Source organism: Pteropus medius, unplaced genomic scaffold (genome assembly GCF_902729225.1).
Source record: "Pteropus medius unplaced genomic scaffold, Ma_sr-lr_union100, whole genome shotgun sequence".
In the NCBI taxonomy this organism is placed as follows: domain Eukaryota; kingdom Metazoa; phylum Chordata; class Mammalia; order Chiroptera; family Pteropodidae; genus Pteropus; species Pteropus medius.
In genome coordinates, this window is record NW_024346667.1 from 3673546 (window position 1) to 3700449 (window position 26904).

Sequence of the window (26904 nt, forward strand, 5' to 3'; positions counted from 1 at the left end):
CACTCCGGGTCCTAATAAGTGTTCGTGTACACTGAATCACAGCCCCAGTTGCCTTCTTCATGTAGGGCAGTATCACGGAAAAATATGAAAAAATAGACAAGGTCCCGTGGTGAATCCCTAAGTACTCGTCACCTAGCTTCAATAAAAGTTAACTCATGGCTAATCTTATACCTCTATACCCCCACTCTCTTTAGCACCACCTTTTTTTTTTTTCATTAAAAAATTTTCAATTTCAGTTGGCATTCACCATTATATGAGTTCCAGGTATACAGCATAGTGGTTGGACATTTTTATAACTCAGGAAGTGATCCTCCTAATAAGTCTTGTACCCACCTGACACCATACTTGGTTATTACAGTATTATCGACTGTATTCCTTATGCTGTACTTTATATCCCCGTGACTGTTTTGTAACTGCTGATTTGTAGCATGTGCCTTTCAAACATGCTCTGTTGGAGAAGTACATTCCTGTGATTCCCACTTGTCCAGAGTTGGTGTCCGGCAGCCACGACTACCTCCTTCCCATGGAGGGAGGCACCATGAAATCACTAGAGCGTGAACAGAGAAGCAGGTGTGGTCAAGGTATTGCCTTCGCACTGAGAACCCACTCAGACCTGGTCTAATCTCGCTTTTGACTCTGTTTTTAGCCATTTTAGATGTATCTAATCATCCAGTTTTCTGGTTCATACTTTACTGGAATGGTGGGGGTTGGGTGGAATCTTTATGAAACATGTTGCCTGATTAAGAAGTGGTTATCGAGAGTGAGTGATGGTGACAGGACACTTGTGAGGAGTAGACATGAGGTTTTCGGCTTAGTAGCCAGGAGCCATGAAGTCAGGGCCCAAGGGCCCTGGCACCAGGAAGCTCCTGTGGTCACTGGATTCCAGCATGGTGTCACATTCAGTCTGGTCCTTTAATTCATTTCAGCTAATATTTTTAAAGCATTTACTGGAATTTTAAAAATTACTCTGAGTCATCAAGAAAAGTGTAAATTATGTTTCTATGCTTTATTTAGGAGGGCAAGAATTATATCATCTTAGAAAAGGTTTCATTCTTGGTGGTTATAGTTTCATCGTTGATGGGATTTTTGTTTTTATACTTTAAGAGGGAATGTTCATCTCAATCTTATCTATTTTAAATAAGATCCAACTGAAAAATATAAGTACTTTGGAGTTCAGACTTAAGAAGCCTTTACTAAGAAATATGCTCTGGACACCTTTTCCTTTGTGGGGAACTTCAGATGATATGGGGAAAAGTAAGCAAAAGCTAGTGGCCCCTGCATCCACGGGCCGTGTGCAGAGTGGGGGTTGCTTGCTTGCAAGTAACTCCGTTGCCAAGGAGTTGACAGCAGAGTAGGGAAAGGGAGAAAGAACCGGGAGGTGCTGTGCGAGAGGGAAGGAGTGACGTGTCATGGGAGTTGAGGGGAGAGACTTTCCTGGTCAAGAAATTGAGGGAGAAGCTAGAGACCCTCTTGTGCGATGGCCTTGCTGCCACCAGGGTGCTCTCCCTCAGTCTGTTCTGTTGGCCACTCACACTGTCTTTCTTAAACGTAACTGACTCTTCTACCTTTAACCCCCAGTGACTCCCCGGCATTTGCAGGGTACGGTGTATATTCCCTTCGCGTATCCCTAGGTCCTCTCACCCCTTTAGCCTTATCTCTTACCTGTTCCTACTTAATCACCTCTTCTCTGCCTCTTCTCAGATCTTCTCACAGTCTCCTTACCTTCTGCAAAACTAATTCCTTCTAGCACTTTTCTCCCAAAGGCAGCACCAAGGCATGATTATTGTGGTGCCCTCTGCAGAAATGTGGTTGTTTGGTGCTGTGAACTCAGGTCACCACCACCCTAAGTGAGCCATTTTGTTCCAAGTGGGCTCTTCTCTGTTCGGTTAAGAGTCTGGGCTGCCCTACAGGAAGCAAGACTTTGCCGTCCAGCCTTAGTGTCTGCAGACTCTGTCTTGACAGCGTAGGGACCTCAGACACCCAGATACGCCCTGGGAGGGCCTAGAGTGCTTAGGGCCAGAAGAAGAGAAACAGGAAGGTAAGGAATCTGCATCTGTAGGCAATGTAGGTCAGAGACAGTAGGTCAGTGAGCAGCAGCTGCTGTTCCTTGTGGACTGAACAAGAGCAAACTCTGACACTCAATTTTGACTCCTCTTGTAAGAGAGGACTAGGAGTGTTTGTTCAGCCGCGATGGAGCCCTCTTAGAACTGTGCATCCAGAGATCCAGACTCTTGCACTGGAGCAGGGAGACCTGGGAAGGAGCCAGAGGTTGCTTGAGGGTATAAAGGCAGAAGTGGTTTCTTCAAGATAGTCACTTCTGCCATTGGAAGCTTAGCAGCCAGTAAATTAATTTCTGATTCCTTCTTCACAGTTCCAGCTTCTTCCTCTGAAATCCCTGTTCTTGATCCTGGTACTAATTATTATTTTATTCTTTTTTTTTCTTAATGTTGAACGATGTGTCCATAAGTAGCAGAGTCCTTTTTCATGATGTTGCTCGTACCCATTATGCAGGCTTGTGCCACCTCACACCTGCTCTGTTGCAATTAGTGATTTGCCTGCCGTAGTCTTTAAATATTTCTCCAGTCAGTTTGCCTTCCACCGCCAGATCAGTCTTCTCGATCCTCTGCTTTCTCTGCTCAGGCATCTGTGATGATTCTAACCACGTTACCTGATTAGGTTAGTTTCAGATACCAGAGTCTCTCTCCACGTATCTATCCTGCTCTATCTTCCGCCCCAGAATTGGGCTCCAGCCAGAGCGGCTTCTTACTCCTCCTCCTCCTGTGTCTGCACTCACCGGGCCTCCTTTTGCACCGTGAAGCCTTTCTTGATCTTTCCTGTCCCAATAACCTCTCTCTGTAAAGTCCTGTAGCGTTCGTACATACAAACACAGCCCTTGATTAACGCATGTCACGTCTGAATGGAGAGAGAGCCTGACATGTGTGAACCTGCCATGTGCATTACTGTTTTAGCGTGTGTCTTGTGTCGCTAGCTGTGGAGTAGGCCTCTTGCTATGCTCCTTGTTTCTTCCATTTCCTTGCGTGACGCTCCTAGCGCTTGGCATGCCTGACTGTTAGAATTGTTAGAATTCCTGAAGCTGACGGGCTTTCCAGTCTATTCAGTTAAAACCTTCCCTGGTTATCTCTGCTCTGCTCCTCTTGATTTTTTATGCCCGCCCGTTCACTTGTTTCCTCAGCCGGTGCCCCGAATCACGGTGCAGTCTGCCCTTCCAGATTTGGGGACAACCAGGATGGCAGAGGTGAGTTAGTCCAGCCAGGGGTGGCGCCTTTGCCGATGGCTGCCCCACATACAGCGGGTGGCCCCGATGCTATAATTGTTGAGTCCACGCCCGTGGTTTTTTATTTTAGGGTTCCCGTGTTGATAATTAACCATAATATAGGCCACTGTCTTCTCCCTCTATATTTTCCTTGTTACACTTTGCTATTTTCAACTTGTTAATCATATGATTGCTAAACTTTTAGGTGCTTGACTGCTAATGTAGTCTGCTGCTTTAATAGCCCACTGCTAGGCAAAGGCGATTTCTATAAACAGAACGATCTCCTTATTCTAAGCGTTTGCTTAATTCTCAGTTTTACATTTCATTCTGATTCATGATATCAGCGTGAAAAGACTAATGCGAAGCTGGGGAGAAAAATAGTCTCTTATGATCTCCCCCAGATGAACAGCACTTCTGATCTTATGAATAGCAAATCTATTTTCTCCCACTGTGTGCTCATTCTCTTAGGAAATGCTATGGCTTCATAGGAAAATTGTATTTATTAAAACAAGAGCAAAAAAAGGCCAAATAATTTGAAAGAAAATTCAGACCTTCATGAATTCACTCCTTTCTGAAAGGCCCTTTTCAACCCAGTACACCTTGGTGTTCACGAATTTAACTGAAGATAATACCCTGATCCCCTCTCTCCCCCATGAGTAGTGTTTGTTATTTTGCCGAGGCAGGACTGGGGGCCCCAAGGCCAGTGGGACAGAGTGAGACCGAGTCCCTTACGGGTGAAGGAACCTCACCTGCCATGGCCTCTGCAGCTCAGGGCAGCCTTGCTGCTCATCGTGGTGGTTTTCTCAAGTCTGGGCTTTCACAGTGGTCCCTAGAAATGTCAGTGGTAAGGGCATAACCCAAAGATGGCAGATAGGTTTCCACTCACATATCAACTCCAGTCAAGTGGGAGCGGCTGCCTGTGGTGCAGTAGCGGCAGGAAGCTGAGGCTGCCGGCTTCGGCTCAGCAGGGAGGAGCGCGGCGATCAGTGCCCCTCCCTCCTCGGCTGCGGCTGTGGACCCGACTTCTGATCCCTGGTTTTTCACTTACTGGTGACTTTGGATAAATCCTTTAACCTCTCTGGGCCATGTTGTAGAATGAATATAATTCTTTCTGGCCTATAGCGAAGGATTCATGTTGAAGCAAAAAGGACAAAACCGGGGGAATTCAAGGCTCTGTCACTAGACTGTCGCCTCCTTAGGGCAGGCCCCAGCTGGCAGTCGTTGGTGTGGCAGGGATGGGGTCTCGCCCAGGAGGAGAATGGGAACGCATACTATTTCGGGCCGTAGGTATTGTTTGGATTGTAGACTCTTGTAGTCGTTCGTGTATTCTTCCCCTCATGGTCAGTGATATCAAAAATAAAAAGAATAAGTAAAACATGTAAAGTGGCAAAAGAAAAATGATTGAAGGATTGTCTAATCTTTTAGAGTATTTATGCTGGTGACAGTTATTGATCTATTGGATTTAGTAAATTTTTCTGCCTAAAGATCCATCACAAAAATGGGCTGTTAATCTCAGGAGGTGCCGTTAATTTCGTACCCTGAAAGTGTGCCTTGTGGGGAAAGGTGGGCCTCTGGAGACAGGAATATAAATGACAGTTCACGTGAAAACGCATGATTTATCCAACTGCTGAGTTAAGCCAAGTAACTGTAAGAGACTTATAGATCTCAGCTGTTTCCCAGTTCAAATAAATCCTGTATTTCAAATGGAATATGGCCATTCCTGTAATATAAATAATCTTTCTGTAAATATTGGACAGCATATTTCTTTTTCTGAACAGCACCCTCTCCACCGCCCCAAGCCCATTCCCCATTCCTGCAGACTTTTTTCCCCCTGTCATTGTGAATCGGAAATAGAGAGGTAATCTGCCACCTTCTTCAAATGACTTAAATTATGAACGAAGGAACACCTTACGAGCACCTCAGAAACAGTAGAATTTGGATGAGCTGTGGCTGTCGTCATTCCCCATGAGATGGGGCCTTGTCTGTGTCTCTGCCGGAGTGACTCAGAGCGATGTGAGGGAGAGGGCAGCCGCTGAGGCTCCATCCTCAGTCGCTCCTCGCTGGGGGCTGGCTGCTGCTTGGCCTGTGTCTACCAGGATCAGAGGGCCAGAGGGCCCCCTGCCCCGTGACATGGGACCAGCCTTCAATGGCAGCCTGAAAGATAGCCTCTCAGAGAAAGGGCATGGACTGCAGGCAGCCTCTGTCCCTCCCTCTTCATGCCTCCCAGCCAGGAATGGCCATCAGTAGCAAGCCCAAGGGTCATCTCTTTAAGCCTGAGCCGATGAAGCCGAGTTGAAGTACTTTCAGATCCTCCAATGAGGTCATCATTTCAATTTTGCAGGAGGAAAGTTCTCTTCTGGCCTCTCGTGATGCTCACAGTCTCCTTGGGAAGTCAGTGGTAGGTAGGGAGGGGATCTGTTTCTTCAGGAGCAAAGTTCTTAGCCGGAGCGTGGGGAGGTGGGGGATGTTGAGGGTGGGGGTGAGGGAATGGAGATTGTAGTATGTGCCTACTATGTGCCATGCTCTGGCAAGGCCCTGCCTGCCTTGTACCACACTGACCCATGCTCCAGGCAGCCCCGTGTGTGGTGTTTCCCACACCACCAAGCAGTTCTCTGACATCAGCTGGGTGTCCGAGAATTCAACGCGTCATGACCCTGTCTATCCAGAGATAGCGTCGGATCCCACACGTGAAGGGCGCGGTCCCGCCAGCCTGCCTGCCCTCCACTCAGACGCCAGTCTCAAGTCCACGTCATCCCCTCTACTTCTGACTGTCCAGCAGCACATCAGGTTCCCATGACCCCCTTCTTGGGTTTGATTAATTCGCTAGAGTGGCTCACAAAACTCAGAGAAATCACAAGTTATTATAAATGAGTGTAGCTTGGGAACAGCCCGATGGAAGGGGGGCGGAGGACGAGGTGTGAGGAAGGCGTGCGGAGCGTCCACATCCCCTCTGAGCGCGACTCTCTCCTCGCGCCTCCACGTGTTCACCAGCCCCGGGAACTCTGAAACCTGTCCTTTCGGGTCTTCATGGCGGCTCCATCACATAAGCATGGTCGATTGAATCACTGGCCATTGGTGACTGATGCAACCCCCAGTTCTTTTCCCCTCCCTCGCAATCAGAGGGTAGAACTGAAAGTTCCAGCCTCCTGAGCATGGTTGGTCCCAACGGCAACCAGCCCTCACCCTTAGGGGATTTCTAAAAGTTACTTTGTTAACGTAAACTCGGGAGTTGATGGAAGGGGGCTTCTTATGAATACCAGGACACCTTTATTGCCCTTATCACTTAGGAAATTCCAAGGGTTTTAGAAAGAACTGTGTCAGAAATGGGGACGAAGACCAAATATGTATTTCTTACTATAATTACAATATCGCGAGGAGCTGTTAGACTCTCTAGTTTAGATGGAGGGTGAGGAGATGGAAGGGGCGGGCCCCAGGCGTTTGCTCGGGTCTCCGCACGACCGGAGTGCAGCAGGGTCCTCGGGATCCCGGTGCTTGAAAAGCCGGGTCACCCGGGGAGGTCCGCGGTACCGGAACCTGTCGGCCCCGCTGCACAGCAGTGCTCGTTTCTCCACTAAAGCTTTAAGGTTTCACGGAACAACACAGCATCTGTCTCAGTTCTTTTGGAAATGGATACTGAACCGTAAATTCTAACCAGTCACTTCTTCCTCCCTTCCTCCCTTCCTCCCTTCCTCCCTTCCTTCCTCCCTTCCTGCTTCAGGCTCACCGGGAGAGAGGAGGGGCTGGCGTGGCCCCTGACGTGACTGTGCACATTGTCCCTGTGGTGAAGACCCATGAAAAACCAACTCAAGTGTCCCCACCCCAGGGCGTGGCCACCAACACGCAGGTCCCCGAAGTGCAGGAGGGGCCGCCCAGCCCCCTGAGCGAGGCCTCCAGCGGGTACTTCTCACACAGCGTCTCCACCGCCACGCTGTCCGACGCGTTCGCCCTGGGCCTGGATGCCACGGCCCAGGCCGGCGGGCAGATGTGCGGCTCGCCCCCTCCTGTCCCCTGCCAGGCCGGCCCTGAGGCTGAGTCCCCGTTTTCATCTGCTGCCCCTGGTGCAGACGGTGCTCTCCCCGCCCCGCCACAGGGCGAGAGCGGCCTTCCCTCTCCGCCTGTCCCAGCAAAGCAGGCTGCGCAGAGCGACGGTGGCGGTGGCGGTGGCAGTGCCAGTGCCGCCCAGGCCAATGGAGCAGTTTCCTCCGAGAAGCAGAACGAAGAAGCAGCCACTTCACCGGCTCGTCTTCCCACTTCTGCCCCTCAGAAGGAGTCACCCCTCCCGCAGGGCAGCGGCAACTTTTCCCCGGCCACCAAGCCGCTTGGAGGACCCAAGGACCAGGCCAAGCCAATCACCAGCTTAGAGCCGGATGTCTCCAAACCACAGTTGCCTCCTGACCTGCTGTCTCAGTCGCCTGCACCAGCATCTCCATTCAGAATCCGCAAGGTGCGAACCTCGGAGCTGAAGTCGTTCACGCGCATGCTCAGCGGGGACCCTGGCTGCCCCTCTGGTGCCACTGAGGACCCGCTGGCCTCAGGAGGGCCAGGCGATGGCAGCTCCGGAGGACAGGGACAGGCTCTGGAGAAGCTGGAAGTCTCCTCTGATTCCGAAGAAGCCAGTGAGGTCCCAGAGTGGCTCAGAGAAGGAGAACACGTTATCGTGGGCACCAACAAAGTGGGCATTGTGAGATACGTCGGGCCCACCGACTTCCAGGAGGGCACGTGGGTTGGAGTGGAGCTGGATTCACCTTCAGGTGAGTGTGGCTTGTTCGGGACAGGTTCCTGACACTGGACGTGCTCACTGCGGTCTGGTGGGAAAGTGCTGGCCCCGCCTGTGGTGCTGCCAAAAGCTTGCCGTGTGCCCTCGGACATGTCTCTGAGTCTCTGAGTCGCCACTTTTCAGAATCAGAAATTTTCATTAGATAAGCTTTTCTTAAGTGTTTTGAGAGTTAGGTTCTCTTTTTTTAACCTCCAGAAATTTCTCAGAAACCTAAGACATTAATTGAAAGCTACTATAAATTTGGTAATGAATTTAAATGCCATTATTCCTTTTTTAGTCACAGAAGCATTTGCATTTGAACTATAATAGTAGCTGTATCTGCTGCGTTTGCTCGGGTTACAGGCACTGAGCCTGTGTGGATGTTCAGTTGTTACTAAGACATCCCAAGGCTCCTTGGCGCATAGGCTGAGATCAGACAATAGGGTGATCTAAGATCCATCGCAGGCTTGCAAGTCTTTGAAGCCTCATTCTAGAATGGTACAGCTTAAAGCAAATAGAGCATCATTTTCAGAAAAACTGAGGACAGGACTTAAGGAAATTGTCCTTCAGATTTCCTTTTTAAACAGTTTTATTGTGATGCAATTTACATAAAATCCACCCGTTTACAGTATACGGTGGTTTTTAGTATATTTACAGAGTTGTGTAACTATTTCCATAATCTAATTTTAGAATAGGTTTACCACCCCAAAAAGAAACCACATGTCCATTAGCAAGACACTTCCCCTCTTGAAGCCCTAGGTAACCATTAACTTACTTTTTGTCTCTTTAAATTTATATGAAATATCCTAATCTGGACTTTCACATAAGTGGAACGCTACAACGTGGGCTTTTGCATCTGGCTTGCGTCGCTGAGCATGGTGTTCCCACGGCTCATCCAGTTGTAGCGTGTGTTACTCCTTGCTGGGCCGAGTGATACCCCATTGTGTATGTGCTGTTTGTGCCTCAGTTTTTGTGTGGACACACGTTTTCCTTTCTCTTGAGTCGATACCCAGGAGTTAGCTCTATGTTGAACATTTTGAGGACTGCCAGACTGACTTCCATTCTCCCTTCCCACCCAGCCTCTCTGAGGTGAGGGCTGGGAGCTGTGGAGACGGGTTTTAGGGCAGCTCGTGTGTGGCCTGGTGGGCAGAGCTGTGAGGATGGAGCCAAGTTGTAGAGAACCAGCATGGAGGGGCTGTCATTGGACGGTGGAGCCGCTGTTTGCACAGGGAAACCCGAGGCCTGCCCCACACGGACTCTGTCTCGGGGCCCCTCAGCTGAGCTGTGAAGTCACTCACTGTCTTTAAAAATAATTTTGGCAAAGAATGTTGTAATTCGGTGGATCTAGAAGATTAATGTATCACAGGCTGGAATATTTTTTAAACTCCATTCCTGCTGAAATGTGAAGGGTAAATGGGAAAGAATATATTTGCAATTGAATTCAGGAATCAGAGGGAGATTAGCAAATAGATGAATTTATCCAACAAATAAATACTAAGCACCTGCTGTGTTCCAGTCACTGTCCTGGATTCGGAGGATGAACAAAACAAAGCCCCTGGTTTCACTGGACTTTTATTTGAGAGGGAGAAAATTGCCAAGTAAACAAAGAAACAAATAAATTTGAGAGCAATAAGCTGTGAAGAAAATAAAACAGGCTAAGCAGATAGAGGATGGTAGGTGAGAAGTATTTTAAATCGTACTGAGGGAAGCAGAGGTGTGAGTGCTGTAGAGGAGGAAGTTGGGCTGGGGACAGCATGGCAGGCCGAGGGCACACTTTGGGTACAAGCTTCGCACAGGAACAAGCTTGCTGTATTTGAGGGGCAGCCCAAAGGTCAGCAGGAGGCTGGAGAAGCACAGTGGCCGGGTCACAAAGGGCGAAGTATAGCAGGAAACCATTGGAGAGTTTAAAAAGATGTCTTTTTAAGGAGAATAGAATTGGGGTGAGGAGAGAGAAGGCCACGTAGGAGGCTGTTGCAGATGTCGTGGCTGGGGTGAGTGGTGACACGGAGGTGGTGAGAAGTGGTAGAGTCAGGAAAAGTGTGACGGTGAAGCCCCAGGACTGAGGGACTGTAGAACATCAGGAGAAGAAAGGAGTAAGGCTGTCATCTGAGTGTGACTAGAGAGCAGGGTCATGACCTCATGGGAGAGCCCGAGACAGCAGGCGAGGGTGCAGGGCGGGAGGAACCAGAGTTCTGTGATGGGCAGGTGGAGTTGGGGATGCGGGTCGGGCATTCAGGTGGAGCTGAGGTGCCGGGGGGAGCCACGCTTGGGCGGGAGACACGGCTGAGGCATCAGGGTTCACAAGCGTGCGGGCCGGGGCGAGCCCCCAGGGGAGCGGGCCCAGACTCAGGCCCTGCGAGGACGACTCTGGAAGGGAGGAGCCGGCAAGATGGGAGGTGGGAGTGTCCCAGGAGCCCACGGTGGCAGTGGCCAGAGATGGGGAGAGATCATCTGTCTGAGACCTCGAGAGGTGGTCCTGGACCAAGGTGATCCGTGTTGACCTTGAGAGGTGGTGCAGGGTGGGCCTGTTTGGAGTGGAGTAGAGAGGAGGGCAGGTTAGGATGTGCAGACAGTGAGTATAGAAAATTCGTGATCGTTTTTGTCATAAAGATCATGTTCCCTACCAACCCGTCACCATGGGAGGTTGACATTTAGGGGTCAGGCGGCCCCTACGTTCAGGTCTCCCTGCCCCGCCCCCCACCCGGCTGTGGCGTTCTCACCCTTCACCTTAAAGCATTTTTTATTCGCTTTTACAAGGGAAACTTCTTCCCACTATCTTGACAAATCAGGTGTAACATCTGACTAGCTATAATTCGGTGATTTGCCAGTCTCCGTCTAATAATAGATTTAGGAAAAATTAGCATTCAATCAACAACATTCATCCTAGGTTTACAGTTTGACCATCTAGATTGAAGATAATCTGAGCCCCCAGGTTGGGTGGGGGTAGCAGCTTTGATGTCAGAAATGGCGGGACTAGCATATCGACATCCCCCGAGACGGTAGGGAGCCGGCGTCTGGTCCTGGTGGCCAGTGTGTGCTGCCCAGAGCCCGTTGCCCCGGCCTCATTTGTTCAGTGGGGAGCACCTGTGCGGGGCCTGCTTGGGGCCATCTGGCACATGGGGGCCCTATACGGAGGGGTCTGTCGGGGTCATGAGCAGCCGAGGGAGCCACCTCTACATCTTCTGTTCCTTTCCCCCCAGGTAAGAACGACGGCTCCATCGGAGGGAAGCAGTACTTCAGGTGCAGCCCCGGCTACGGGCTGCTGGTGAGGCCAGGCCGGGTTCGAAGGGCGGCAGGTGCAGGCCGGCGACGCAGTGCAGGGCTCAGGCTTCAGGGGACCCCCGAGCCCCGCAGGAGCAGCGCCTTCTCTGGCTCCGCCACCAACCTGGCCTCCCTGACTGCGGCTCTGGCCAAAGCCGAGGGCACCACGGCGCTGGGGGCCGACAGGAGCCACAAGAACCCCGAGAACCGGAAATCCTGGGCCAGCTGAGCCGGCGCCCTCCCAGGTGGACACTGACCGCAGGAGCCGAGGGGCCGTGTCACCTCAAACGCCCTTCCTTGGAGGCGCAGGCAGTGAAGGCTTTTGCACGACGATGCAGGGCTGGTGACCTCCCTGTTTCTCCCAGAACTCTAGAAGCTTTGTTTCTTCCTCTACCCAGAGCACGAGGAGGCCTCTCTCTCCGCAGCATAGTGGAGTCGAAGGTTCTAGGAGCTTAGTGCCATCCTGGGTTGTGGAGAGCGAGGTCCCGAGCCTGGGGCTCTCTCCACCTGGGGCTGTTGTTGCTGTTTTTTCTGTTCTAGTGACCCCATTAATCTCTTAATTTAAAGAATAATCATAACTAGTGCCTTTCCTCCCCCCAGGAGCGGGGCATCTCCCTCTGCCCCCAGGGCTGGTGCCCCAGCCCACCTGCCCCAGGTGCTGGCTTGCTCCTCAGGCTCCACGTATGCTCTCGTCCCCGAATCCCCCACACCAAGTAACATGCTCCCAAAGGTGCCTCTGGCTGGCCGGCTGGGGCTTCTGGGACAAGGTCCGGTGTGCCCCAGAGAGGGCTGCTGGGCCCGCCCCTCCCACTCTTCCTTCTTCCTTTCCACAGGGTTTCTTAGAGATTTTTCTGTGGGTGTTTTAGCATCTTTATACCTAGAAAGTTTTTCTCTCTGCCGTTTATTCCCTACACAGAGTACTTGGAATATATTTATTTATATTTATTTTTTCGAAACCCGAAATAATTTGCGAGCCACAATCGTCCACCCAGGTGCAGGTACCCAGGGCCTGCCTTGCACATTGCCAGCCTCTGTGGCCCCTTGGGAGCTGCCAGCCTTCTGCCTCGGGCCGGGGTTCCCCGAGAGGCCAGAGGATGACCCTCCCTCCTTATGTCCCTTTAATGCAGATACACAAGTGGCCTTACTCTAATAAGATGACAGCAAAAACTTAGAGAATTATGTCGTGCTTCTGCAGTCAATGACAAAGTCATTCAGGGGCATCACAACCTTATTTGGTGCAATTTTGGTTTCTGGGAAGGTCCTTAGACCAGCTTAACTTCTTGGTAGTTCTATACCCTGACGCCTCAGCCTGGATCTGCAGAGGGGGTGCTCGTCCACCATCCTTGGGGCTGGGCCCTTGCAGAACCACAAACCAGGCCCAGCCTGGGCAGCCCGAAACACCCCCGAACATCGTCCACCTCCTGCCAGGACACCTCTGGTCCCGCAGCCCTGTCCTGCTGGGCTCATTGGGAGGGCGTGTGTGGAAGCACAAAGAGGACAGGAGCCTTGCAGACCAGCGGGGAGCGGGGCCTGGGGGAGGCAAAGCGGGGCCTCCAGGGCCAGGGAACCTCTGAGCGAGAGCCGGTGCTCCTGGTCCTTCCTAAAGCAGGAACCCAGGGACCTGGTGCCGAACGTCAGCTGCCTCCCTTGCCTGTCATCGCGAGCGCCTCGTGTTGGGGTTTGCGCTCAGCCATCTTGGCGCATGTTTTTGGTTCTCATGTTTAGACTCTAAAAACAACATCCAGACTCTGTTTTTGAAAAATCCGTGGTTCTCTAGGGATTTGAAGCCCCTCACGAGTCGTGGCAGGCTGTCGGGAGGGGGGAGAGCCCTGACGGGCACCCATCGGGTACAGCTACCGCACACGTAGACCCACGGGGAAGGGGCCAAGGGTTAATTAGCTCCTAGTGCATGCACATGGTGATGGCCGGCCCAGCCGGCTGCTGTGGGCCAGGTGAAGCTGCCTCTCCCGCCCTTCCCGTGGTGCCCGCAGTTGGATAAACTGCAGAATGAAATGGAATTGCTCTCAGCTGGCTAGTGCTGGGCCGGGCCCCCATCTCAGCCTGGGGTCTGCTGGCCCTTGATAAGACATCAGCTGGTCGAGAGCTGCCACACTGTCACTTCCTCCCCCATTTTAACGGAAGGGAAGACAGGGCCAGAAGTTCAGAAGCTCCTTAAATAGCTTTATCTCAGTGCACATTCATAGTTTTAGAACTGGAAGGGATCTTCTCACAGGGAATGAGCTAAAACCAAGGAAAGTTCAGTGATTTTTTTTCCAGGTTACAGAAATTCCAGCTTCTGACTCCCAGCCTGGGCACTTTGCGTTGTCTGTGAAGCACCAGCTGGTGACTGCCAGTCCCTCCTTGATGCACCTGGCCGCAGCCCAGCTCCGCCCCCAGACGGGGAGTTCACGCCCACACCCAGGTTTTAGTGATCTAACCCCGGCTCCCTTAAGGACAACCTGCTGCCCCTGCCCCCAGTGATGCCTGGCTGGCTTTCCCTGGCCCAGGTCCCCTGGTGGGGGCTCCGATCGGTCAGCTTCCCCGGTGGCAACCGCCTCCAGCGTCCTGTCCCCGCCCGCATGGCACCCTTGGCCTGGGAGGTAGGTGTCCTGCTTTTCTAGTCCTGGCGGCTGGGTTTGCCCTCGGAGAGGGTGGGTCAGGGACTCGTCTCCTTCCCCAGGGCGGCGGGGGCCTGCTGGGTGCCCCGGGTCTCTGGGGACTGCTTCGTCCTTCCTGTCTGCAGCTGCATTTGGGGGAGCACCTGCTGGGCTTGTGTCCCCGAATACAGCACTCAGTTTTGTGCTCCTGTTGTGACTTTGCCAGCACAGTCGTGTTAAGAGTTTTCTGTGTCACCGTCACCTGCGGCCATTGCTGGGACCAGCGCCACCCCTTCCTCTGGGCAGAGCAGCTCTTGCTCCGAGCCCCAGGTGGCTGCCGGTGGCGGAAAGCCGGGCACCGGCTGGGTGTTTGTGATCCTCACTTCGCGAGTACTTGTTGGAGCCAGTGTGCCCTGTAACATGTTGGCAGCAACCTTCCAGAACCGTCTTGGGGACAAGCGGTGTTGTGCTCTCTGTCATTGTTTAATTAGGATGGGATGGACTGTGATGGAATTAGCGCCTGGAGCAGGTCTTGTTAGCTGGAGCTCTCAGGGACGCGAAGAGCCCGGGAGGTCCGCCCAGGCCAGCCCTGGTAGCTGAAGAGGTTTCGGGCCCACCTTTTCCTCCCAAACTCAGTTTCCTGTGCCCGAGCTTCTCGCACTAGTCCTGCCCCCCATCCCGCTCCCCGTGGACCTTTTCCACCATCTCCATTTCCTGGGAAGCTGTGTTTGGGGCCCGTGGCGTCCATCGGACGCGCCGGCAGCTCACCGGGGTTGGCCCGGTTGCTTGGCCGGTTGCTTGGCCGGTTGCTTGGCCGCCTTCAGCCGTGCGTGCGGGGCGGGGTCGGGGCCCGAGGCCCGCGGGGCGGAGGAGCGGTTCCTCTAGGAGGAGCGGAGCTCTCCGCTTGCCTGGGGTTTTCTTCGAATGAGCGTGTTTGGGCTGCCCTGGGAGGAGACGTTTGTCACGTTGCTGCTCTCGGCGAGCTGTTCGTGTGCTGGGAGGTCAGCACGTGGCCACCCCGGCGCCCGACCTCCAGCGTCGCCGTGGGCGCAGTGCGGCTCTCCTGCTCGGGGCGTGGCGGTTTGCGCCAGGCCCTTGGGGCGGGGGGCAGGGTTTGCAGTCCCGGGCCCCCTGTCTTCCTTGCTTCACAACCTGGACATCCCTTCAGGGCCGGTGTGTGGATGGCTTGCCTGGGGCGCACGCAGGACGCTGGGGCCATCACTCTGGCCTGGTCCCTGTCTTCCTGGGTGGCTCAGGGAGCAATGCGCGTGCGCAGGGAGCCCGGCCTGCCCCGGTCTTTCCTTCCCCGGTCTTCCGTTTTCACTCACTTCTTGGTGCAGACTGATGTTAACTTGAACCTGGAAAAGCGGGGCCGTGCAGTAGATGGGGTCACTGCAGCCGCAGCCCTGGCAGCCCGCAACCCAGCACGTACCGGGCTGAAGGTGCGGGCCTGAGAGTCGGGACCCGAGGGGCTCGACTCCCTTGAGCATCGTTCTCGCCTCACTAACAAACAGCCCTGATGTTAGAAAGAAAGTGTGAGCTTTAAGACTCGGGGTTCAGTTCTTAGCTGGCCCCATGCTCTGGGGTTTACTGTGGCAGCAGGAGGGAATGGGCTGGGCCACTCAGAAGCTGGGGCCAGGTGAGGCTGTAGGTGCCACACGAACACCCTAGGCAGAGACTGGACGGGGACCCGCTTGGCCTCTGCCTCCCATTGTGTGTGCTCATGGTGACCACCGGCCCCATCCACGGGGTGGGCAGCGGTGTGTCTAGGGAGAGAATGAGCTGTGAAGGGTCTGAAAGGCTTAGGTATTCAGATCTCCCGTTACTTCCTTACGTTTTCTTCTCCTGGCTTAAAGTTCCATGTATGTGAAACTGACAAGGAGTCCATGGTATTTATTTTCCTGGCTAAGATTAGCCCCCCTTACCCCAGGCCTGCTGCGGGCCTGCATCTCATGGTGCCCTCAGCTCCCAGGGCTGCCTCAGACAGGCAGTGCCTGAGACGGTGGCCACCTCTCTGTCGTGCCTTACCTTGGAGACTGGGAGTGGAGCCTGCATTTTATCCTCAAGACACTGACTTGGTTGTCCCCACACACCTCTCTCAGAAATCCATCGTGCCTTTTGCTGGGTTGCTGACACTAATTGTGTTGGGAGAGTCTTGGAACATCATCTCTGTGTGTGGAGTTCTGTAAATATGATGGGTTCACATATAAAGAAGTGACTCTGATTGGGGGGGAGCATATTGATTAGCTACACGTGAAATGTGAGTTAAAAAATCCAAAGACTCTAATGAATTGTAAAGACTTAATGATTTGTATTGTATAATGAACTAAACCTCTGTAATTTTGTACCATATATACCTTTCCATCATATGACCTGCTGCTTCTAAATAAAATCAGATGATTTCTTGCCTATGTCAGAGCCTGGTGGTTTTCCCCTCCCCCCTGACGTGGGAGTGTTTGGGCTCATTCGAAACCATCCCACAGGGCAAGGAGTGGCCTTGTTCTGACTGATCGAGGTGGGGCTTTTCAAGATGGAGCCCCGAAGAGGGAGGTCCAAGGAAGCAGCAGGCCGCCAGCACACCTCCCCAGCCCCTGCACCTTTGCGATTTGGGCTAAAGAACCAGGGAGGCCCCACTGGTTTTGTGGCCAGTCTTAGACCCCTAAGTTGAGGTGTCTCACAGGAGCTAAGAACCAATAGCAGCTTTCTGGCGGCCTTAGACCCAAGGTAATGGGAGCTTCTGGGCTAACTCAGGGACAGCTTGCCTGGAGTGGAGGGGTGGGGACAGGCCACTTCTCTGGAGTAGAGATGTCCCAGCTCTCAGGACATGGCTCTGCCACCGACCTTGATTTGCACAATTGGCCTCACGCAAGACCCTCCAGCTGGGGAGCAGGGGGCTTCTTTCCACTACTGCACGGGTGAGTCGATCCTTGAAGGTTCTGCAACAGGTTTTTAGGGGAAGGGAGGAGGATTTGGGCAGTGGCCACCGTCTGGGACATTAGCTGTTGGAGCCTGCTTATTGTTTAGGCCAACATCCTCAAGCCGTGGCACCCAGCTGTGTAGCCCAGCGAGGTCTGTGGGTTTGCAACAACACTAGGGACTGGGGCCCAGCCCCTCTGACCTGGGAGGGTGAGCAAGCTTCCTCTGAGATTGCCGGCAGGGCCTACTAGTGGTCACGGGCACAGCCCAGCACCGGCAAGACACACAGATGGTGACCCTGCGTAAAGCTGTTTCCTTCCCTGCGTCAGTGAATCACTCGGCCTTCGTCTCATATAAAATGTACTTGCAAATGTGGGGCTGCAGCCACTCGGAGGGGCTTTTTGGAGGTGGCCATCAGTCAGAGCACATCTCAGCAGGACTTGTTTATATTCATAAGTGCCCAAGAGTTGTTCTCAGAGATAAGCACTGCCAAATAATGACAGAAATTTGGCTGGCAGGAGCTGCCCTGCTCTGAGGCAGGAGTCTGAATGTAGAATTGATCTAGCTCCTAGGATAAATCTTATTTTCCGAGCTGCTACTTACTCTCTTGCAACTCAATGAGGTCTCATTTGTCTGCATGAGGCTGTGGGGTCTTTCTGGTCGCTCAGATCCCAAAATGGACCCTGGTCGATTTGTCACATTTATTTCCTTCATTCACTCACCCACTCAGTCACTCAGTGAACATCTGCACACCTGTCCTGTGCCCCAGAGGCTGCAGGGGTTGAGGAAGTCGCCTCTGGGCAAGTGTGTCTGGAGGACTTAGAGACGAAGGGGGAGGGGCGGTGTTGGGGAAACAGGTGGGGAAGACTTCGGGGGGGGGGGGGGCGGCAGGAAGGACAGAATCAGGAGGAGCAATGTTGGCCAAACAGGAGCACGGGGAGGGGCTGGCCCTGCCTTGCCCCTTCCCTCTCATCTCCGGCCCTCCTTCCCCTGGCAGCTTAGGGTTTGGGGGCAACTGAAAACTTTGCAGTCTTCTCTAACTACGTGTAATGAAAAGAGACCGTTTATTTCAGGTTTTCTTTGAGAAGGGGAAAGTAAATCAATTTGTCTGTTGGGTGAGAGAGGGGAGCTCGTGTGCTTTGTCCTGCTCAAGAATTTGATCCCAACTATTGGATGCCTTTAAAGAAACAAATAACAAAAGCTTTGGCTTTCTTTCATTTTTATTTTGACTGCTGAAGGGGACGCCCCAGGACAGATGGCTGTTTTAAGAAAACGAGGTGCTCAGGGTCTGGCTAGGAGCGGGGAGTAAAGGTGTGTGGTGTCGCTGCTCAGCACAGTTCAAGGTGGAGAAACTGCTAGGATCCTGGGAAGATGGTGGGACGTCAGAAGGAAAGCTGGGAGGCTGGTGCCCCCAGCGAGGGGACACCACGAAACAGAAGTGGACTGGGATGGACTCGGGGTGTTCTTGAGAGCCAGCATTCCCTCTCACCCTGGTAGTTTGCCTCCTTAACCCTTTGCACGCACTTTCGGGTCTCTGGGTGTACTGATCCTTTTTTAAAGCACAAGGGACTGATGCTCAAAACAACGCTCCCGCCCCTCGTCAGTGTCAGGCACTTCCCAGACGGATGTTCCTTCCCAAAGAAATCCCAACCAGGCGTCGTTCAGTTATACGTTTTATTCTCTAATAGGTACAATACTAAAATAAACACAAATTAAAAAAAAGTTTTATTAAAACAAAACTGTACAAAAAAGCAGTATATACTACATTTTAATTACAGAACAGTCTACTGTCCAAAAGGCACTAATCCAGAATAGGAGATACAATGATACAGGACTCATTGGAACTATTTTAATCAATACAATAGAGCACTTGTTTCTTTGACCATTTACATCTAGAAACAAGGGCTTCTTGCTACAGTCATTACACATTGTTATAAATATGAGTCCCACAGAGGAAGGTGCAGTATCGCTCTCCCTAGGGAAGGGTCACGTCAGGAGGGACTGCGGCGGGCTGAGAGGTGGGTGGGCAGTGGGGTCGTGGAAGGGGCAACTGCCCTGGGCACGGGCTCGTCTTCCGGCCTGGCCTCTCAGGTGGTAGACTCCTGACCATTACTGGCAGCCACTCTACCCCCCTCGTGTGTGTTAGCACCAGGAAGGTGGGTTCTGAGACGGTCCAGGGAGCTGGGCTGGAGGTCTGCGTGGAGAAGCGCCAGCAGCTCAGCAGAGGGGAGGCGTATTTGGTAACCTGATCTGAAAAAGGCAGCGACTACTCAAAGAGGGGCATGGAGTCCAGGGATGGCCAAGAGGCTGGCACGACAGCCGGGCAGACCCCCTGCTGCTTTCTGGGCAAACTTCTGGCCCAGAGATAAGAGGTCCTGTCCCTCAGTTCAGAGACATCCTGTGTCCCCTCCCCGTGGGCCTAGTGGAGAGTCTGGTAGAGAGAGCTGACACTCTTCTTTTGGAAGCTGATTTCTAGGAGATTTTGCTTCCCAGAGGCCCTGCCCCCCTCAGTCCCCCTCAGTCCCCCTCAGGACCACCAACGGCCCCTGGGCGGTACAAGGCCGAGCTCTGTCCACTTACCCAAGTTTGGTGGCCTGGACAGCTCTCTAAAGCCCAGATTTCATTCTCCAACCGACTCTGAACTTAGGAAGAGAGATACTGCAGCTTTCCAAACAGTGTCATACACATGTAAGACAAAGACAGGCATCTGATGTTAACAAAAATAAGTAACAAAGAAATAGGATTAAACCAAATCTCTTCTCACAGCATCCTATACTACATCCTCCTTCTGCTTAGCAGAAAATTGTACGTACACAAAAATACAAATACACAATTTTGTAGAACAGTCTGATTTTAATATATTTATATATATTTATATTTATACGAGTGGCAGGTTAGTTCATTATATAGAGCTTTTTGCACTTTTGGCTCATACGCAACAAGGCTTATAAATTCAGCTTTAGCTTTCATTCAGGTTTTATAGCTTTTGAACAATTGTTTTCACATTTAAAGCAGCATCCAATTTGCACTAGGAGTCTGTGGTGATTACAGGGAAGATGGGGCCGGGAGGTTACTGACGGGGAGGCAGAGCCAGGGGCAGATATACATTCCAGTGTGTGTGGCGACGTCCAAAGGATTGCTACGGGACAGAGCTGACCATGGTGACCCCTTGAGGTAGACTGAACACCTTACAGCAGACTCGGACACAGGTGCGACACCCCTCAGGGACACATGGTATATAAGATGAGGACAGAGACCAGGAGATGCCAGAGGGAAACATGAAGACTGAGACACACGATGGCTGAGGCAGGAGGGGCGCTCTGCCACAGCCTAGTTGCGGGGCCCCCACACAGCCCCCCACAGATCACTCGAGTATTTGGTGATGCGCAAGACTTTCCGGCAGTCCCGTGGTATCTGATCAAATTACGGCAGGCAAGCTTGCTTCTCATTTTCTAACTTGCTGCACCAGGTAGTTCCCACCCTCCCGTGACAGTAGACAGGGCTGCCTGTCATCCCGCAACACAATTACTCCTCAGCACTCCAAGTTCAAGGCCAGTTAAGTGAAAAGAAACTGGGCTTCTCTTCCTGCCTCTAATCACATTGCACTGTTGTTCCCCTAGCTCACTGCCCTCTCCTTACATTCATCTTTCAATTACAACCTGGGTAATTGATAAGCACTTGGTAGAACCTATAAAAATAGCATCTAGAGAACTGAGTGACAGTGACTGCCCACGTCCGGGTTGGTGTCACATGCTCCAGAAGAGCCTCGCTTTCATGGTCACCACGGCAATAATTACCCATCTGATCACTGCCATCAACCCACTTCCCCTGCTCTATCCAAGTCAGAAGATTCCCTCTGGCAAACACGCCCCTACCTCGTAAATGTGAACGCCCAGCATTGGGGTTATTACATTGTCCGAACAAAAATGTTGGATTATTAATGAAAATAAAGTGCCTGGCTGTGGATTGTTCCATTTTGCGAAACCCAATGCGCCAACAAATCATGTGAGCGTTGCTTAGTGCCGAGATGAGAACAGAGCGCAGTCACAAACGATCGTCGTTCACCCACCATGGAATGAAGGCCCCGCATTTAGGTCAGACTTAAATGACTTAAAAAGAAGCAAACACATAATCTCACACTCATTTTCAAAGACGCACTTCTGATCTTGCTTCACCCTACCGCTGAGCCGCTGTGAGCAGACATCCTGAACCTCAAATCTGGGCAGAGAGGACGCAGAGAGGTGGCCAGGGTTCCAGTGACTAACGATGGCAAGTGAATCATCATGTTTTTAACTGTGATCACTCGACTCTTTGCCCTCCTGGATCTGGACGCGCTTTGCAGCTGCTGACAAAGACAGGATGCTGCTCCAGGGGTGTCTTGCTCCCCCATCTTCACTCAGTAGCTACAGATTTTGCTAAGCAGATTCCTAAACATTCTCTCTGAACCAAGACCATAGACCATCAACAGAAACACCTCGAAAAAAGCACAGGGAAGAGTGAGAAAGCCGGCCTGATGGGGCAACGGCGATCTTGCCCGAGCGCTTGCGCTGGCAGTTGTTCTGCCTGCAGAACGATGGGGACCGACGGGGACCCTGGGGAGGGGCAGCCGCCCATGCCCTCCCCCGAGGGCTAAGCGCAGGGTGGGGAAGGGCAGGAGGCAGGGCACAGGCCGACTCTCTGGTGGGTTCCAGAGGTCTGTAACTTGCTTAGGCACTTAAACATAAATAGAAATTTATTCTTGGAAGGTACTTCATACCCAGGGGACCAGGGCTGTGGCAGGGAGGGGAGCCCACGGGGAATCAGAGAAGGCTGCGGGCTCTTCCCAGGAGGCAACTAGGATGTTCTCGGCATTTTCTGGCAGGGCCAGTGTCCCACCTTGCAGGCTGGCTGACCCAGCAGAGGCCTTTCTCCTTCTGGGTTCTGCAGACCAGGATGAACGAACGGACGAGGCAGAGGCAGATGTGGGGAGTTGGAACGGCCCGCTCTAGGCTCGGGGCAGGAGGACTGGGTGTGAGGTGCAGGCTGCGTGGACTTGTTTTCTATTATCAAGGCGGGAAAAACTACTAGAAAAAGAAAAGTCCCTTCTGAGAAGAGTGTTCTGGCAAAGCCAGTGAGCAACAAGCCTCGCCAGAGCCGCCAACGCTTGGACAGAGCCCTTCCCCCTCCCCCCCAGCCCCCAGGAACTTTGGTTTAGGTTTCCCGGTGCCTGTTTCCAGAGATGCATCAAGGGGTTCGCTGACTCTAACGTATTGAAATGTGGTTTCCAAGGCAAATCATAACCAACGACAATGTTCCTGAACGGAGCCCATAGCTGAGCTCACACCTTCGTTCATCCACTTTCTGTGTGACTGCCCACCTCCCGCTGTGGATCTGGCATAGAAACGAGAGTTCAGTGTAATATCACTAGAGTGGCTGCTGTTTACATTAATACAGCACTAATGTCATTTTGTTTCCAGTTTAATAGCTTCAATGAATGATGAAGTGGAAAGATGACCCTCACAAGTTTATGCTGGGCTCTTAGTTCCAGTAAAGCGCAAGAAAAAAAAAAAAAAAAAAGAGAGAGAGGTTTCTGTGCTCAAAGGAAGCCAGAAAATGAGACTGAGAATGAAACTCGACCTGGAAATGATGGGAAGTTGGAAGAACTCAAAGGGGAGCAGCTTCATGACCCATCTCTGCCTCTGCCACGTGTGCTGGGGCTGGTGAGAGTCACATGCTCCTTCCGAGGGAAGGAGTTAAGTGTCTCCATTCCAAAATTTCAGTGCCACCACAGATGCCAAATCTGGATCAATACCTAAACAGGTACACATACCTTCTTTCCTTCACATTCGGGTGTTTTTTTTCTGGTGGGGTCAGTGGATAATCAGAAACCCCATTAGCCAGCTAATGAAACAAGCTGCCTATTATGGGAACCACCAATCCCAAGCAGTCTTCCAGGGAGTCCCTCCCATGGGCCACTCCAAATGGGGATTTGCTCCTGGGGTGGTTTCCACTCTCGGGCTTCAAGGATGCCTAGGACATGACAGCAGGTCGGAAGAGACAGTGACAGAGCCGGCCCCTGGAGAACTACTTATTTTTGAGAGGATAAGAGCTAGAGGAGGGAAGAGAAACATGACATTTTAGTTGAGTCCTTGGGCCAGCTTAAAGCCCATGTCCCTGACAGCAGTCACTAGCCTCCACGTGAACCCTGAGGCCACTTGCCCCTTTGCTGGATGTGGTTATTAGACAGTTCTTATGCTGAGCCAAAATCTGGACTTATCTCCACAACTGCTGCTTGCTGGCCGCTGGAAGCTCATGAGGAGCTACAGCCCACAGGGCAGGGCAGACACTAATCAATACCAGAATCCCAGGGCCCCCAATCTCTGCAAGTATGGGCCCAGCCTCATTGCCTCTCGTGACTCTGAGGGAAGGGACAGCAGAATGAGTTAGCAAAATGGCTCTAAACACAAGCAGGATGCCTGAAAGTTAACTGGCGCCAAGAAAACGTTAGAAGAGCAGAGGAGAGAAAAAACAGGAAGTCTGCGATTTTAATATTTTCTGCCTCAACTAACTGGAACTACAGCCAAGGGGTGCTGGTAAATTCCAGTTCCCCTCAGAACTCAGACTAATAAGACGGCCGTCACATTTCTTCCCAGTAAAAGGCAAGACCTTCACGTTCGCCTCTTGGAGACGGGAGACTTGAAACAAGAGGTTTCACATCACAGCTGCCAAGGCTGCGGTCCTGTCGCCATCACTGACTGGGGAGAAAAGCCCAGGGGAGGGATGCTCGGGGTCTGGACCATCACGGCAGCGTGGTCCACTGTCAAAGGGAATTTAGTGCACGGGAGGATGACGGCAGTGCGACAGTGTGCTGGCGGGGATCATCCGGCACTGTCCCGTCCCATGAGACGGTGAAACAGGTTAAATGCAGATTTTAGAACAGTGTTAGGCATACTCCGTGTGATCCGTTCTCCAATTAACATTCTAAGATGATGAAGAAACACCTGGAGACTTGACTTGACTCCATTAAGGTGGTACAGCTCAGTGTAGGGTCTGAGAATCTTCGGGAACTAGTGAGGCAATGTAAACACTCAGCACAGCGCCCCACACGCCGTACGTGCTCAGTGAAGGTCAGCTGCTGTCACGAGCCTCGAACGCTCGGAGGTCTGGATGTTTGTCTTTTGTGGTATTATTGTTTAGAATGATGGCATCTTTACTCTAGTTTCTTATAAGAATAACTTCTGGTCTTTTCTTCCCCCAAAATACATATTTCATAAGTACGCACTACCTATCTTTTCACTGATTTTGGTGAATTGGTTTTTCTTTTTAGCGGGGGCTGCTGATGGTAAAGGAATATAGGGTGTAGGGTTTTTTGAATCTCCAGAGTGGCCTCTTTTGAAACATCTGGGAAGGTAAATATCTTGCTAACTCTAGTTCTTTTTAAGTAGCACCATCCCTTAAGTAGCACATCTAATACTTTGATCCCTAAAATAGTAGATGGTGTTAGAAGGTTTTAACTGCACTGATAATTCTATTTTCTTTGAATGTGGGCAGATAATCAGAATGTTCTGCTGGCCGTTTTAATGCATGTCTCACAAATCACAGAATTATACTCATCTAGTCAGTTCTCAGAATCACTAATCTTAAGACAGATTTTCAATTTTAATGGAGATAGTTATCTGTTAGCTGGGAAAATAAGAAAAGGGATGGATACGCTACACTTTAGGGTCATAAATCCACACTCACTCCAACTGTCAGAAAACTGATCGGGTCCCATGGAGAAGTCTCAGCGACAATACTTGTGTCTTGAAAGCTGGCACGTGGGGTGGGTGCTGACAGTCGCTTTCAGATGTTATAGAAAGAGAAGGACTGAGTAAAAACTGTTCATGGCATTTTTTCTGATCCAATCCAACTATACATTGGACTGCAGGTATTTTGAGGGGAACAAAAATAAAAGAACCCCAAGGGCACCCCATTCCAAATTCTGTGTGTGTGTGTGTGTGTGTGTGTGTGTGTGTGTGTGTGTGTGTGTGTGTATGGATACAGGACAGAACAGTTACAAAAAAGTGGCCTACCTCGGCATTTTCATGGAACCGAAGCCTAACTAGCATTTGGGTTAGGATTTTTTCTGGTATGCGGAGAGGGGAAAAGATTTTTGAGGATGAGCAGCAGAATATGAACAAAAACAGGAGCTGTATGTTTAGTGGCGACTAGCCAATCCTGGAGTGTCCAGGCCGCAGAAAGGGCTCAGAGGCACAGCCGGGGCGTGAAGCAGCCTGTGAAGGGCCGGTGGGCACGGTGCTGTCTGCTGGTGTGTGTGAAGGCTTACTCTCCATCACATAACTGAATAGAGAATTCAGGTGAGGGAGAAAGGCTAGAGAGTGACATGGCAGCTCCTACCTGGCGTGAGGCCGCAGGGTGACAACGATGGGCCTCGTTGGGCAGGGGACTGTGTACGGTGTCAAGATCACATGGTGCCCGATGGGGCGGGATGGACAGAAAAGACAGGAAGGAAGTGGGAGGGAAAGAACATGGATTGGGAAGGGCTAGGCAGACAGTCCGGCTGACGCAGCAGACCAGTGGGGACACTCAGGAGAACAGGCTGCTGACGTGAGGGAGCTGGGAACTGCCGTGTGAGAGCGATGTGTGAAAACCCGGGTGCAACTCACGCGTGTCCTTTTGCTCCAGTAACTTCTGGACACTGCAGATATCAGTATTCCATTCATGCCACACAGCTGTTTCAAGCCCGCGTGTTCATTTATGTATGTGTTCGTGTCATGTGATCCAATGAGGAAAACCCTATTTAACTCATGTGTAAACTGTTGGAGAAACACTTTCTAATGGTGATGGCAATGGAAATAAGTATCAAGTAACTAAGGAAAAATTAAAAATTCTAGGGGGTTTGTTAAGCAGTAAATGTCCTGAAGTTAGGCCGACATAATACGCTAGCTGGTTAGCAAGTGGCACAACCACCTGGAGGCCTTGTCAGTGGCTGACTCAGTGCGGGATTCTGACTGAACTTTCTGCCAAAGGTGGAGCAGGTTGAAACTGGATGTGAGAGAGGTTTCAAATAATTTAGAAGTCAAATGGGGAGCAATAATCAGTCTTCCATTCTGAAGCTGAAATAACTCCAAATCCTTCTTTCACTTCAGAGAGGACACAAACACCATGTCATTATTTCAGTTTACTGAGCTGCTGTTCCAAATGTTCTTGGGCGCGTTAGTGCTAAAAGGGAACAGAGAATGGGAGATCTGCCATCTCCAATCACGTAAGGGACAGAAGTCCTTTCAATTATGACCATGCCAATCTACGTCTTGCTAAAACAGCTAATTACATGTCAGGAGGACACTCAGTCATTCAGAACAATTGTCATTATATTTTTATATATTCATTCTATGCCACCCCCCTCAATTACCATGGTTACAATTTGAAAGGATTCAGGCAAACCTTCATTTGATCACAGCACACCAGTGTGAATTTGAGAGTTAATTATGGCTATATGGAGCCACTTTTATTTAAAAGAGAAAATGAAAATGCAGTCAAGGGAGCCGGCATCCCAAGATGTATGAAGCGAGAGCCAGGCTGTGTGCACACGCCCTACTCTGGTCAGCGTGTGGGAGATATGGTGACAGCACACACGGCTCCTGAACCCGCACCGGCTGCACTGTGGGGCTCAGACGCCCACCGGAGGGCGCAATACTGGGACAAACTGATCTGAAAACTTGCCAAGTAAAAGGGACATGCAGACTCGCCCTTCCTTCCCTTTGTTGTTAGGGAGCTGGCGCATGAGATGATGGCGTGCGATGCGTGTGGCGAACCGTCAGCGCAGTAAAACCGCCAGCTGGCTTTCACCTGCATGGAGTCAACTAGGTTTAGTTCTGCTCACGGCCCGGCCCCACGTGCCACATGCACAATGATAAAGGAGAGTGCAGGGGTATGCACACTTGGAACCCCAAGGCGTCTCTGACATCTTGAGCTCCTTGGGTGGTGATGAGAAGGGGATGTGAGATCCTTGGGTGCAGCCGAAGTTTCCCTCTTTCCTATGTTTCTTCCCCTCTTGATTACAAGAGAAAAGCAATGTTATAGGAAACTGGATTTTTCAGCTTGTTAGCTTTCTTTTTGCT

General features: G+C 51.5%; 1 protein-coding gene across 7 annotated transcripts in view; it reads left to right on the plus strand.

The window, feature by feature from the left end:
- Window positions 1-16299, plus strand: part of KIF13B (kinesin family member 13B) — a 167371-nt gene extending 151072 nt beyond the window's left edge. For 5 of the 7 annotated variants that reach the window (XM_039875850.1, XM_039875852.1, XM_039875854.1 and 2 more), the window contains 4 exons: window positions 3194-3256; window positions 5616-5672; window positions 6993-8025; window positions 11231-16299. In XM_039875850.1, the coding sequence (XP_039731784.1) occupies window positions 3194-3256; window positions 5616-5672; window positions 6993-8025; window positions 11231-11520 (1443 nt within the window). In that variant the 3' untranslated portion in view covers window positions 11521-16299. The remainder of the gene's footprint in view (window positions 1-3193; window positions 3257-5615; window positions 5673-6992; window positions 8026-11230) is intronic. The other 2 variants (XM_039875853.1, XM_039875855.1) reach the window with 2 other exon arrangements.
- The last annotated feature ends 10605 nt before the right edge of the window (window positions 16300-26904 follow it).